At 36.4% G+C, this 15,000-nt stretch overlaps 1 protein-coding gene across 4 annotated transcripts in view; it reads left to right on the top strand.

The window, feature by feature from the left end:
* Positions 1 to 880: 880 nt before the first annotated feature.
* Positions 881 to 15,000, top strand: part of LOC150086883 (uncharacterized) — a 791,472-nt gene continuing 777,352 nt past the window's right edge. For all 4 annotated transcript variants that reach the window (XM_090371653.1, XM_090371652.1, XM_090371655.1 and 1 more), the window contains exon 1: positions 881 to 1,021. In XM_090371653.1, coding sequence (XP_090227779.1) covers positions 965 to 1,021 — 57 coding nt within the window. In that variant the 5' untranslated portion in view covers positions 881 to 964. The remainder of the gene's footprint in view (positions 1,022 to 15,000) is intronic.

Here is a 15,000-nt window from a genome sequence, read left to right as displayed (position 1 = left end):
GGCAGGTAAGTCCAGCAAGAAACAATTATTTTATCATATGGGTAAAAGCGTTTTTTTTTTACAATCATAGATCAGATTTGGATTGCACTGGCTAGTAGAAAATTGTATTTTGTTTTTTTTTACCATAAGCATACCAATAAATTGAACTGCCCTTTTCACTTAAGTGCTGCCTTTCGTAAATATTTCCATCTCTAATCGCTTTTATCCTCATGACATAATAATGATGATGATAATAATAATAATAATCATATATACGTTAAATAATTAGAAGATAATAAAATTAACACATGTTCACAAATCAAGACAAAAATAGTCAGCTTATGATAAGAAAAGGCCAAATGTTGAATAAAATATCATATTACTTAAATTAAAAAATTTGGTTGTCACAAATGTATAGAGTTAATTTTTAATTAATAAATGATATGTTAAATTGTGAATATTTGATCAATTTCTTAAAGGCAATTGATATATATAATACAATTGCCTTAAAGGCAATTCTATTATATATATTGTACATAATAAATATATCTATTATTTATTTCATATTTATATTGTTTTAGAAAAGAAACCGTTCCTTTGCTTCCCTATTTTGGGAGCTTAACTGTAAATGGCATTCTTCCGCATTGTACATATGCCGTACAGTAAAGCCAGCAGCACGGTCAATGAACGAAACTTTTCGTTCATCCGTGTATATACGTATTTAGAAAACTTCTAAGCGGATTAAAGTAGACTCCGATATTAGTTATGATGATATGAGAGATGTATCCACTAGATGGCGCCACGGATGATCGAAGATGACCTGGAACAAATATTAGAGCCGCTAATGTAGCTGTGCACAACTGTGCGAACAACTAGCTGTTTTTGTGATTGTGGGAGGAATTCCGCTTCATCAAAGTGCTCAGTCGAACTGGCGATTTAGTGCAGCTGACATCAGAGTAAAAATTTGGTGGCTAAAGGCTAGCACATGATCGATACGTTCTGGAACCTGTGTAGTGCTTGTCCGATGCCCAACGAGGAAAAGGTGAGTGGCGTTTGTCTATGTAGCCATTAGCTAAAGAGAATCCGTTATTTTGTCGTCTCGACGCTAGCGCAGTAACGCCCCGATTAACCTATAGCTTGTGAGACTGGATAATCTTAATCGCTGATTACATAGAATAGTATGCTAGATTAATGGATCCCGGTGTGGGAGGTACTGCGGTAGACTAGTTGAATGTTAGGTGGAAAGGGTAGACCAGTTGGGAAGAAATGATACGCAGGGTAAAATAAAAACTTTATAGTAGTATTACATAAAACATCTGGACTTTGTAGGTTATCAGTTATGAGCTGGCTATATAATATTATCAGTTATTTTGACATCTACATGCTCTTATGTCGAGATTTCTAGGTTGTACGGAGATTAATCTCGACCTAAGGTCTTATCAGTGCTGCGTCTTGTCCTTCTCGGCTCCAAGATAGTGCTCTTGTAAATCTTTTTCTTGTTTACTTACATAATCGCCCTCGAAGAATAAAAAATGGTGGTTCCATTTATAAGAAAAGAATGTGGCTCCTGATCCAACATTTTTATATCATACCAATATCTTTAGAACCCTTTGAATTTATCATTTTCAAGTAGTATCTTGTTCCTCCGTGCTTTACGTGCCTCATATATGGTCATGCAGTGCCTGTTGTGTATTCATTTTATCTAAATAATAACCATCAGGTATATTTATTAGGGCTATATGTATTAACGCATTTAAAGTTGATGTCGATTTTAGTGATAGATGTAAATTTGAGAACGATGGTTTATGTATCTTTGCTACATACCGTTTTAATTTTGTCTGTATCCGTCGGAGATGTAAAACAGTTATGAAACTAAGGATAATAAACTCTCACATCTTCGTGATATAAACGGGAGAATTGACTGATGAACAACCAGAAATAATCAGTTAAACTTGTATGGGTCGTGGTTGTCCCATAGCCGAGACGAGAACTCCCTTTCAGGAAGTTAGCAATCAAGTTTCGTTGTCTAGAAGTGTAACAGACATGAACCGCGCAGGCGCAACTTATACTATAAAGTGTTATTAGGCTATGCAGTATGTGCTCTTTTATTCTACACTTTATATATGGCTTAGAGGTGATAAATATGGATGAAGAATTTTGCGTAACCCTATATCTATTTTAAGTATAATAGCCTAGTTGGGACCAGTATCAAGGAGCCGTAACGTATTATGTATACACGCTGGTATTCGCTACGGAGACAAAAATCGATATCCTTAGTGTGCAAAAGAAAACATCTACACGTCGCAAGAAATAGAAACTGATTGCACTTTTAAGAGTTTTTATTGGTGAGCTAGCAGATTTCATTATGTTGCTATTCGTATACCAAGTAATGAATATTCTGGTTCTATTCGCTGATTGAAATTATCTGCTTAAAGATCTTCAATTGAAAAGGGAGAGAAAAAAAGCGAGTCTGTGTCAAGGCCATATGACTGCAGGCGAAATGCTCTTAAAGAACAGAAAGCAGTACGTTTCACTGTTAGATAGATAAAAGTACATTTGTAAACCGTGCTTTTGCGGACGGAAGTGATGATTTTCAAATTGAAGTATTTATCTCAGAATTTCTTTATTTCTATTCCTTTGGTTTGCGAACTAAATGAGAAAAAAATTAATGCAATACGAACTGTCGATGGATGTGTAGTTTATCACTTTGCATGTAAGCAAAAGTAGGAAATATTTTGTATATTAAATTCGTCGGCTAATTTTCTGCTAGCGACATCTGGAGGTAAACGAAGAAGCTAAACGATAGCTCAGCACTGCAGTCATTTATCATAGGTTAGTGTCAACGATATAAGTCACTGGCCTTTTTTTTTTTTTTTTTTTGTGTGTGTGTCTTTTCCCTTCTTGCCTTTCTCACTCCACTGGCAAGAACGATCACTGGTAATAGGAAGGGGAGGGCATACATCTCCTGTTATTCGAAAATATCAAAATAAAATGTACAAAATCACATAATACATATATGCGTACATATGTATATAAATGACAACATTATCTCTGTTGAACCAAAGCTGTTTCTCTTGATTTTGTGAAATTGAACGATTTACAGTCTAGTTTCGCTTTTTTATACTTAAGATAGCCTTACATAATTTAAATTTAATGACTAAGATAGTTATAAATAATTGTACAATTTATTTTCTTATATATTCTTATTCCGGAAAAATACACCGCTTATTGCAATGATAATTCTTTAAGTTTGGACCGTGATCAATTTGTCACAGTCTTCGACCGTACATCAAATATTTAAATAAATGTGATAAAGACAGACTAATCTAAAAATTAATTTAGTGTTCAATAACAGTAAATTATGCATACAAGTTAATGCAATTGCATCATTTCTGTATGTAGCCAACTACTTAAGTAGTTATGAATTGGCATCATTAGATATATCTCATATTGTGAATACCTTCACCATGAGTTGCCATGATATTGCACGACCTCGAATAAGTAACGCTTCACCAATGGAGAAGACTATTGTTACTTATTCTCAATGGATATCATCACCCATACGGCACCGTTCATAACTACTTAAGTAGTTGGCTACGTACAGAAATGATGCAATTGCATTAACTTGTCCGCTAGTTAGCTCCTTACGTAACCTGAGGCTTTAGCCCTGAACTATTCGGTAATTTATGCATTTAATTTAAAGGTTTCAACAATGTTTTTAGGCGTTTTAACTCATATATATCTTTTAAACTCATATATGAGTGTGTAATGTGACGCCTGTTGTCTCTTCAACCATGCCGGTTCTCTGTCCATGCGCACGTAATGACTCGGTCCCCAGTGAATGCATTTTCATGAAATATTATATTTGGCTTTTGTAGAAAGGTTTTTCGAGCCATTTCAAACGGGACTGGATCAACAGAAATCTGGCACATATTTTTTTATGCGTTGGCATATATGCAAAATGCACGTATTGGATCCACTATGCCTCTTTAACCGTCCGCATGTAACAACTCTTAAAAAGTTTCATGAAATTTTATATTTGGGCCTTTTAATATATATATATATATATATATATATATATATATATATATATAGCCATCCCTTATTTCATTAAAATTGGACCAATAGAAATCCGATTCCAATCGAAAGCCAGTTCCGATATAAATCAATTTATTATTACCCCCCTCCATTCTCATGTAATAACTCGACACCTACTAGATGGATTTTCATGAAATTATATACTTGGCTTTTTCTTTTTTAGAACGATTTTTTCAGCTTTCCCAAATTTCACTAAAATCGGTCCAATGGAAATTATTATTTTTTCATACATTCACGCTGATCAATACCGTAATTGTAGTTGAAGCACTGGATATTTGTTTGTTGGCAATGCGCTGGTTGGAGGAATGAATGGGTAATATGGCCAATGAGCGGAAACGAAATATTCTCGTTCGCGCATAAAAAGTCGTTGCTTTTTGCATTTTTTGTTATAAATAATTATTACTATTTGCTAACGCGCCTGAAATAATACGCACACTTTGTAAATTAACCAACGTGTTTTTTTTTTCAGTCCATGCACAGAGGAAGTTGATGCTTTTGCTCGTTTTTTTTAGGCACATCAGCATATTATCATAAAGCACCTGTTGTCTTCACCATGTTCGTCCTTCTTAAAATTTTATATTTGGCTCTTTTAGAAAGGTTTGTAGAGCCATCCTAAATTTCATTAAAATAAGATCAATAGAAATCCTTCAATTATTATTATTTTTTCTTTTCATACATATTACATAAAGCTTGTAATATATGTATCCATATATTACATAAGGCTATCCTATCACATATTGTAGCTGAAGCACTGGATATTGTTTGTTGTCGTGCGATGATTGGATGAATGAATGGCCAATATGGGGGATGTAGAAACGAAATTTTCTCGGTTCGCATATAAAAATTGTTGTTTTTTTTGCTTGTATTTTTGCCCATATTAACATATTGTGCTAATGCGCCTGTTGTCTCTACCATGTTTGTCCGTCCGCATGTAATAACTCGATTCCCAGTGGGTGGCTTTTCATGAAATTTTTGTTTGGGCCTTTTAGAAAGTTTTGTCGAGCCGTCCCAAATTTTATTAAAATTAGACCATTAATAATTGCCAGATTTAAATATTTATTATTATCATCAATTTATTTCTCTTATGAGAACACCCAGTTACAGCCACAGGCTAGAGGGAGAACATACATATACAACTATGTTACAAAACATACATCTATGTTACAGTTATGAAATACATAATATCTGATTTATAATTATCTGGAATATAGAATATTTCAGTTATTAATTACTTACTACCGTAAACTGGTAAGAACTTAATACCATGACAATTGAAGCATACCTTTTGCTTAAACAGACACAAGTGAAAGTTTCACCGTATTTACATAAACACAAATATTTACAGCCAAACAACGTACAGCATTTGTAACCACAGGAATGACTGCGATACAGTAAAAAAAAAAAAAAAAAAATTGAAAGTTCAAATTTCCAGCAGTCGTCTTCTTCTGTGGGATTAGAGTTGTGTAGGTAGGACAATCCTGACATCTATTTCTTGATGAGGTCGGGTTTCCTAAAGCCCAGTGGCTTGTGCCTGGCCGAACAAGGTGCTGGAACTGTATCCTTAATTACATCTGTATTTGCAAGTAACAGTTTCTGAGAACTTCCTTTCTGTAGGATTTGCAATTGCAGAGCTTTTCAGGATTGATATTTAGGTTGTTGAATAGCTGGATGGTGTTTGCTGGAAAGAATCTTCCGAGGCTATCTAACTGCCTAAATGCCGATTTCAGTTGTGGTTTCTTTTCTCTGGCAGTTGTTATTTCTTTGTCCGCCCTGATGTAATAGATCGATTCCCAGTGGATGGATTTTCATGAATTTTTATGTTTTGTTTTGTTTTGTTAGAATGCTCGCGCCTTCCCAATTTTCGTTAAAATCGGATCAATAGAAATCCGGCAATTATTATTATTATTTTTTTTTTCCAAACATATCGCAAGGCTATCCATAATACCGTATATTGTTGTTGTTTGTTTTTTTTGGCGCAAAGGCTACGACCAAATTGCGCCACCGTATATTTTAGCTGAAGCACTGGGTATTATGTTTGTTGCTATGAGCTAGTTGGAAGAATGAATTGGCTGTTGCATAGAAACGAAATGTTCTCGTTCGCGCATAAAACATCGTTGCTTTTTGCTCTCTTTTTGTTATAAATCATTAATTATTACTAATGCACCTGAAATATAACGCAGACTTAGTAAATTAGCTAACGTGTTCTTTTTTTCTTATTTTAAACTAATATGAACAAAAGTAAAAAAAAAAAAAAACGACCGTAAGCATTCCCCCCACTCATTTTCTGGTTTTTAATATACTTTTCATAATAGTATACAATATAAATTTTATTGAATGCTCTCACGACTTACTGTTAATGTAAACTGCGGAGGATTAATTTAAAGTTTTAGATTTATTGATTTTAATTAAATCTATATAGTTGTAAACTGATGTTAGATATAAGCATAATTAGTTAAAACTGTATCAAAATTTACTGAAAAGGCCTTTGTTGAGGTCAGGATTGAAATATATGGATGACATTCTTTCCTACGTCTATCAAACAGAAAATTGACGCCGAAAAAGTCAACTGAGACGGTATGTCTCTATGTTGAAGAGTTTGACAACTAAATACTGATTTAAGGAAATAAAATAAAGTATGCCTGTGTATAAAATACTAAAGAATATAGGATGACTGGACCTGTGGACTTGTGTTGTATGTTATGTAGGACCACCCCTAAACGTCAGTTCAAACTTCACTGTGGTACACTGCGATGATACAACTTAAATTGGCCAGAAAGGTGTGTAATGCTATGTTTGTGTAGTGTTACGTTGTTTCGCCACTTTTCTACTAGGAAGGCAATCACTTGAAAAGCATGTCCAGTACCTGTCAGTGCCACAAGGCTACAGGCCACAACTATGCAAGTACATGTACTGACTTACCAAGTGGATAGGACAATAATAATAATAATAAAAAAGACACCCACAGGGAGAAAAAGGCAAAACCTGTAAGTTCCAGAAAAAAAATAAAAATTAGATAAAAGTGAAAATACACTAAATAAATAAATAAATAGCTGCATGTAATCCTGCACTGGCCAAAGGTCAGTGCCAGTGCAGGATTAGATTACCGGTGTCAGCAGCAGTCTCTGATAAGATGCCAAGGAGGTATCCCATAGTTGAGTGAGAAGATGTCTTCGGCAATCAAAGGCGTGGCGAGTAAATTCTTATAGAAACTGGAAATTTTCTCTTGTGCTTAGGAAATTCAGTTCAGTTCCAGGGCCAGTGACACCAGTGGAGATAGGAAAGTTCAGACGAAGATCTAAGTATTGATGGCAGTGGTATAGAATACGTTCCCAGTCTTCTGGGGCGCCACAAGAATTGAGGGATGATTCAACAAGGTTGAAAGTTGCAAACTTGGCATTAAAAGAGCTCTGACCAGAGCGTAAGTAGAGTGTACAGACCAGGGTAGAACCATTTTTGAATGGACTCGAACGCGACAAATGTGACGTTAGGAATAAACTTTAAAGTAACAACACCCTTAGAGGTAGTGGATCATCTGTCTTGCCAACACTCCGTCAAAAGATTCCAACAGCATGTTTTCTCCTCCTTGGGATCCGAAGTGACATTGATGAAAATACCCAAGAAGGACACAGGGACAGCAATCCTAATGTAGAAGCACAAGCCTCGGTACAAAAGGAACAGATCAAGGAACGGATAGCTGTTAAGGACCAGCAAGGCAGGAGTTTATACGGTTCTGCAGGTCTTGCACATTGCCAAAAACATTTGACGTTGAATGCAATAAAGTTTAGACTGGTCTGTAACCTTCTTAACATGCCAGAAGTAGGCAGTCGCACCACAGGAAAAAATTCACAAAAACACAGCTTTACGCGAACCCTTAACCAGCACCATATTAGATTTTGTGGAAGATATGGATAATTCATTTACAGGGAACCATTGAGAGAGAGAGAGAGAGAGAGAGAGAGAGAGAGAGAGAGAGAGAGAGAGAGAGAGAGAGAGAGAGAGAGAGATCTTACCTGACTAAATTTGGCAGTAGCTTCAAGAGGGACACGGGACTCACCCTGGATCCTGGATCAGAGTGAGATCATCCGCTTAAGCCAATTTGGAAGTACAAGAAAACGTTTTAAAGAGCCCCTTGTCAAGAACAGTGTTCCAGATGGGTGGTCCAAGAGCAGAGCCCGGGGCACCTCCTAGTGATAGAACGGTAGACGTAGTTAGACCCAGAAATAATTGAAACTGTACGATTTTCAAAATAACTTCTTAGAAGATTATAAAGAGAAAGGACAATCAGCAAGACGTAAGTGCAAGTAGACCAGACCACCATAACCAATCAAAGGCAGCAGAGAAATAAAAAATTTCAAGAACATACTTGGAGTTTGCAGAATGAACTCGAGAAAGGAATTCAAAGACTGCTTCTTCAGTACTTTGTCCAGGTCAGAAACCGTATTGATCAGCCGGTACAAGAGAGATTTTAGTAAAAAGAGAAGCGAGCCTTATAGCAGTCTTTCAAGTGTTTTGACCAAAGGAGAAAACAGAGCAATAGGAGGAAAGGACTTGCCACTTGGGTTGTTGGAAGAAAGAACCATTGGACGGAGCTTGTGAAATTGCTAAATAAAGATGCTTTCAATGAAGAGCAACCAGAGTTATTAATTTTTAGGACAGCAGTGCCTACTTCCATTTGCGTAAATGGCTGAGATTCACAATTAGAAGTAGGAGTGGTTAAGCAGGTCTTATTTGTTGAACAGGAAAATCATACCTGAGCAATCAGAAGGAAGAAGAATGCTCAAAATGGTGTCCTTTTAAGTGAGAGTCTCGGTACCGGTAAGGAACAGTAAACAGAGGGAATGGATTTGTTCTGGGTAAGGCGATAAACAAATCCCATGGGTTGCGATTGCCAGTGGAAGTAAAGTTCTGCCAAATTTAATTCTTGTCTTTTGAGAATCTGATATGATGCTTTATGCCTTTCGACGTCAGGAGGTGGCCAGCTTCTATGATGTCGTTAGTAATTACGTCTAGCACGATGCACTTCCTGGGGAAGCTAAATAAGGAGTGGGAAGGGAGGGCTGAATTTTCTTTTTGACTACTTAGATTCTAATTCAGATGCTGTGAATTGATTGGATGAAGCTTATGGTTTCAAGTAGGAAGTCAATATTGATAGTCATCAAACCGGTTCCACATGCTGCGTCTCATAGAAAATCTCCTAATGGAGGATTATGTTTGTGCAGAGCAAGTCACAGAGTAGGTAATCGCGCTTGGTCATTTGAGGAAATTGGTATTAACTGTCCAGTTATCAATAGTTGAAGAAACAGTGTAGGAAGCAGCAGTGATGTCTATATTTTATTAGGCGTTTAGAGAGCTAACAGTATAAGGTAAACTGGAGTTATTTAGAACAGTTAGCTTATGTGAAAAGAGAGTCTTCTATGAATTAACTCTTGTAATCAGTAGGCTAACAGTACCAAAGACTGGATTTGGCATTAACGTATGACATTATAATAAGTTTGGCAGTAACTACCAGAGAAATAACGTGATCAAGATAGCCAAGATTGCTGGGTAATGTCGGAAATTGTTGGTGTGTACAGTAAAACAAAAAAGTAAGCGCCATAATGAGTATATACACAAACAGCAGATTTGTGTGACTAATTATCTTGAATACGTCCAATTTAGGATTGATGGTTCAGGATGTTCTGGCTAAATAACCCTAGAGGAGATAGGGTATTCATTTATTTTGCCACGAAAATGATAGTGTTCTTGTGAGGCTATTGTGTTATATTTAAGTTCATCGGTTACCCTTCGAACTTCATTGGCCACCAATCGTGATTGCTGAGCATTCAGTTGAAGCAAGCTAATTTAGAGATTGAATCATCTGCAGATGAAGAAGAGATAACAGACAATCTATTCATAATTAGTCCGTCAAATGAGTTCCATGGCACGCAAAAACTCTGGGCATTTGGAGTCACTGAATGTTTTGAGACCCGTTTTCTGGCATAACAATTTTCACAGACAGGGGCATCACTTTTTATTTGGACTCTCTCCATAAACGTGTTCTTTACGCGAGCAATGGCCGCAGGTTTGTTTTTTGACGTACGTTTGGCTGGTATGCCTATACCTGAGACATGTATAGTATTTGGTGACTGCAAAGAAAGGCCTAAATTTATGTGCAGTACAACCCACCTAGAGTCTAGGCAAAGCCATAATTACTTTATGAATTCTGGGTGGCAGGTCCAAAAACGAGTACAGCTCTTCGCATTAGCTTTTGTAGAAAAGCGAAGTGTATTTTCTAATATCATTCATGGTGAAATTAAAGTCAAGTCTTTGAGAACTTTATGGAAAACGCTCTCTAGAATCTGGTCTTTGGTTAAATCCTTATCTAAGTCGTTGATAAGTATGGAGGGGGTCATTTTTCTTAGGCGAAGAAGACACAATCCCTGCATCAGAGAAAGCAGGCAGGGAGGCAATGCGAGTAGCCTCGACCTTAGAGTCATATTCGAATATTAAACTCTTTTTCCTAGTCTTCATTGTTTTTATTTTCACATCTTTAAAAATCCCTCAATTTTGGTAACTTCTGCACTCACATAATAACATCATAGCTTGTTTTTAGTGTAGATCCCTCTGCAGTCTTAAGGATGAGCAAATTTTGTTTATTGTCAGAAGATGCAGCGAAGCGCTCAAGACAGGAGATGCCGACTGTTTAGAGACAGAAGATTCAGAAGTTGAGGCACAAGTGGTAGGTTTTTTTTGTGCAATATCAGCGTAAGTTAATGTAGGACCTGTAGGACCTGAGGATTGTTTTGAGAGAGCAGATCACTTCTCACACTCATTTCGTTCCACCTACAACTTTTCACATTCAATGATAAGTTTGTTTACTACATGCTCACGCCCACTCCAATTTCAAAGAATTTTTCTAGCAGCCACTTTCGTTACTTTGCTAGAGTCACCAAATAAGCATTCCAAGGTTTGTTGACTAGTTGCAGCATTTTAGGTGGGAGATCAGATGATGGAACGAGCGCAGATTTTGAAGTGATCATTGAATAGTAGCAGCTAGAGTCAAAGCTTGGTTTAAAGGGCTTGGAGACCTAGAGTTCATTTTCAACACGCTATCTTGAATAATTCCCTGAGAAGGAGAAAAAATTATCACTGCAGAATTAGCATTTTGCAGGTATGATTTGTTAAACTGGGTACGCTAACACAAGGTGTGGCATAAATTCCTTCAGTGACTTCAACCTTTACCCCCTGAGGGTTGGACCCTCAGGGGGTAAAGGTTGGAAGGATTACGTCTTGAGGTGTTAAAAATTATGTAGTAAAAGACATGGGATGATTGGAAGAAATTTTTAAGATAAATCGAAGCGCTGATTACACTTTTTTTCTTTTCTTTTTTTTTAAGTGTAGATCCCCTTTTTTGTGTGTGTATTAGTATATTTCTGTTCAGGATTTCATAAAACTGATAACCTTACACGAGTGAATACATTATTCGTGATCACAATAGGCGGCGTGCACTGTAACTCTCTTAATCTTAAGTGAGACATCCGTCTCACCCACCCGCATTTTGAAATTTACGTCAAAAATTTCTTCCATATCTGATGACTATAAATACAAATAAAAAAAAAAAAATCGGATGATGGAAGAAATTTTTAGACATGGACTTCAAAATGGTGAGGCGGTATGTCTCACTTAAGAGGTTTAATATCAATGTACGCCGCATATTGTGATCAGAGATATGTAATTATTCTCGTAATGTTTATCACTTTTATGAAGTCCCGACCAGAGGTACAGTATTTTATGAAGTCCCGACCAGAGGTACAGTACATATTAAAAACGTTGTTTATTGTAATCAACGTTTCGTTTCATATTATCGCTTTTTTGCCTTATCGTGGTTTATACATGTGCAGTATTGAACTCTGACATGTTGCTTGTCTGGTTACTGCTGTTGCTTCGTACAGTTCATATGGTTGTCGGTTTCATTACTCCGTGGAAGAAAGTACTGTATCTATACTCCTAACAGTGACCGTTTTACAGTAGACCGTTAATACTTTTCTAATTTGATTTTAATATTTTATTTGTTTTTAATGATTTGTATGGATTTCCAAAAACATGACAGTTTCAAATGTATTGATGACTTTCTCGAGAAATAGTGTACCGTCAAATTAAACTATTTTATATTGCTTGATTTTAATGTTTGCTTTCTGTCCACTTCCATCCTTTTTTTATGGATACATTTCCGCTCTGCATCAGTAATCAACGTTGTACAGCTTCATTTTTTGCATCGGTTATTGTTATCAATTAAGCTGCCGAAGCGATCACAATAAATGGCGTCTATATACATATTTACACAAATTAATATACTGTATTTTATTCATACATTGCAACTTTAATAATAAGTTCTTCCTTTTTTATTTAAGAATTTGAATCATGCTATCAGTAATTTTGTGGTTTTATATTTTTAAATTTTTTTAAACTCTTTTTACTCCTCGAGTTTTCCGCTTAGTGTACTGCTTTTGTAGGTCGAGGGGGGGGGGATGTTTCGCTGGCAAGTTTGTTTGTTCAAGGGAGTAAAATCTTGCAAAAAATCTCACCTCTCTACTTGAAACAGTTAATTTAAACTGAACTGCTCAAGAAAAGTCCTCGACAGTTTCAAAGGAAACCTTGTAGGGAAGATTTTATGCCGGGAACTTTCGAGATTCAATTCAGAATGTAAATTAATGCTAAATGTACTCGTGCCCATATGGTAAGGGGTCATTAAAGATAAAACATCATACCAATTTCTGTATACCATACTGAACACAGAATAAAGCATTTATGTGCATGCAACATGATGCTGTACTATTTCCTGCGAACAGCGTTCTAGGCAATCGCCTGTAAATCGGACCGACCCTGCTTATTCCCATCCAGTGCCCTTAACAGTGATATTCGAATGAATGATAAAAATGATATTCAAACTCGAAAGTGATGATAATGAAAAAAAAAAAAAAAAAAAAAAACACTTTGAAACATGAAGATCCAGCTTCCTTGTTTTCTACAGAATTCATAATTATGGTGTTCTCTTCTTTGCTTTACTTCAAAAATTGCTATTTGATAAATGATCAGAATCTTTAAAAAAAATTTTGGCGATCCATATCGTTGTTGAAATGAGAACAGAACAAAAAACTGAAAAAAAAAAAAAAGCGGAGACTCAAATAAGAATAAAAACTTTTCTATTTCTGTTTGAACTCATCCAAGGCGGAATTGAACGAACATTTAGGGGCCGCCTTACATAAGACACAACACAGCCCTTTTTGCTAATCCTTGCGTGTAGCAGAATTGGTTACAAACACCGCGCGGAAAGTCCTGCTTCTAATCTAATCAGTGATACCGGGATCTTTATATATCTTTTTCACACGTGACTGGGTTAGTCATTGCCAGGCTAGGAGAGCAAGTTTTTTTTTTTTTTTTTTTAAATCCAGAATTCCTTTTTTTTTTTTTTTTTTTTCATCCTTGCAAAAATCTTTTTCGTTAATTCCTAATATACTGCAGCATGTAGTATAAAATGATATAATTATGAGTATTCATAGGGAGGATCAGTTTTATTAGTATAAGCAGCCTGTTAGCCCTCGTACTAGAGGTCTGCACGGTCCCGGTTAGCTCTCGGGCCAGTTAACACGAACGATGTTCGGGCTCGGTCTGGGACCGGTCATAAATAATCGTTATGAATTGTTATTTCAAACATTTCGAACTTTTTCGGGCTATTTCTTACATATATTTTTTTAAAAATATTTTTTGATGTATTTAAATTCTTAAAGGTTCCAGTATTAGAAAAAATGTGTATTATTTGTCTGTTGACACTTTTAATTGACCAATAAGGTGCACTTCGCCAACGTCTCTGAAATTCACCGAAATTTGTACTCTTTCGTGGAAATGACCCATTGGCTTGCACTGCTAATGTCAAGCCCGAAAGAAATTTTAGTGCATCCCGATTAGCAGTGCAAGACCGTGGAACTAATTTAAGTACGGCAGTGTTGACTATTTTATTTCTGCACAACAATTTGCAATAAAAGGCGTGCAAAGAGAAGGTGGCTGGTAAAGGTGGTTATCGATATTTGTTTTGGAATTATATTAAATTTGGTACATTGAAAATCGGGGTGGGATAAAATTCGGTTGGGGGTGGAAATGAATTTGAAAAAACATTCTGGCTCGGGTTGGATCGGGCCGTCTATACTTCGGGTCGGACCGGGTAAAAATAAAAATTGTAGGCTCGTGCAGACCTCTACCTCGTGCTAACTGTAACTATTTATAACAGTTCCAGTATGTCAAAGTAGGGGTTTTACAATTGGTAACATGCGCGACCACGCATAATTCTCTTTGGTCCTCTAAAGTTCCAACATAAAAGGTAACTGTCCGCCAGAATATTAGAAATACTATCCTGTATGGTATATCAAATTATGAATCTCACGATAATGTCACGTTTCAGTCTTGCTACCTTGAATACTGTGAGCGTCAATGGACAGAAGCAAGACAAGCAGTTGGTAGGTCAACGCAAAATGATGTAATACTGACCTGGAGTTTGTGTGATGCACCCGCGTCTTGGCACAGGAGAATACATAATTATTACAAAAACTAGGGAAGCTTCCAAAAACAACCGTACTCCTTGTCCATAATATTATTCATCTGAAGATTGTAAAATATTGTACAGAAACAAATGAACATTTGAAGTATGTTTAGCAGTGTTTGGAACTTCATGCCACAATATGCTCAATGTGTCCATGCTTATTAATAATGTGTTGCAATCGAGGTGGTCCTCGTCTTCCCCACGCCGGGTGGAAAAGACGTGAGTTGGAATTCCGTCGATGATGTGAGGAATTTTTATGGGCGTGTTTTTTTTTTTTTTTTTCACAACGTGGCTGAGTTAGTCGGTCTCAGACGAGGGTAACGTGGCTTTTTCTCCTTGAAATTCGTGTT

This window comes from Mastigoproctus giganteus, chromosome 4 (assembly GCF_048544385.1).
Source record: "Mastigoproctus giganteus isolate SK-2022 chromosome 4, ASM4854438v1, whole genome shotgun sequence".
Taxonomy (NCBI): Eukaryota; Metazoa; Arthropoda; class Arachnida; order Uropygi; family Thelyphonidae; genus Mastigoproctus; species Mastigoproctus giganteus.
Note: the sequence above shows the minus strand (reverse complement) of the source record. Positions and strands in the feature narration are given on the sequence as shown.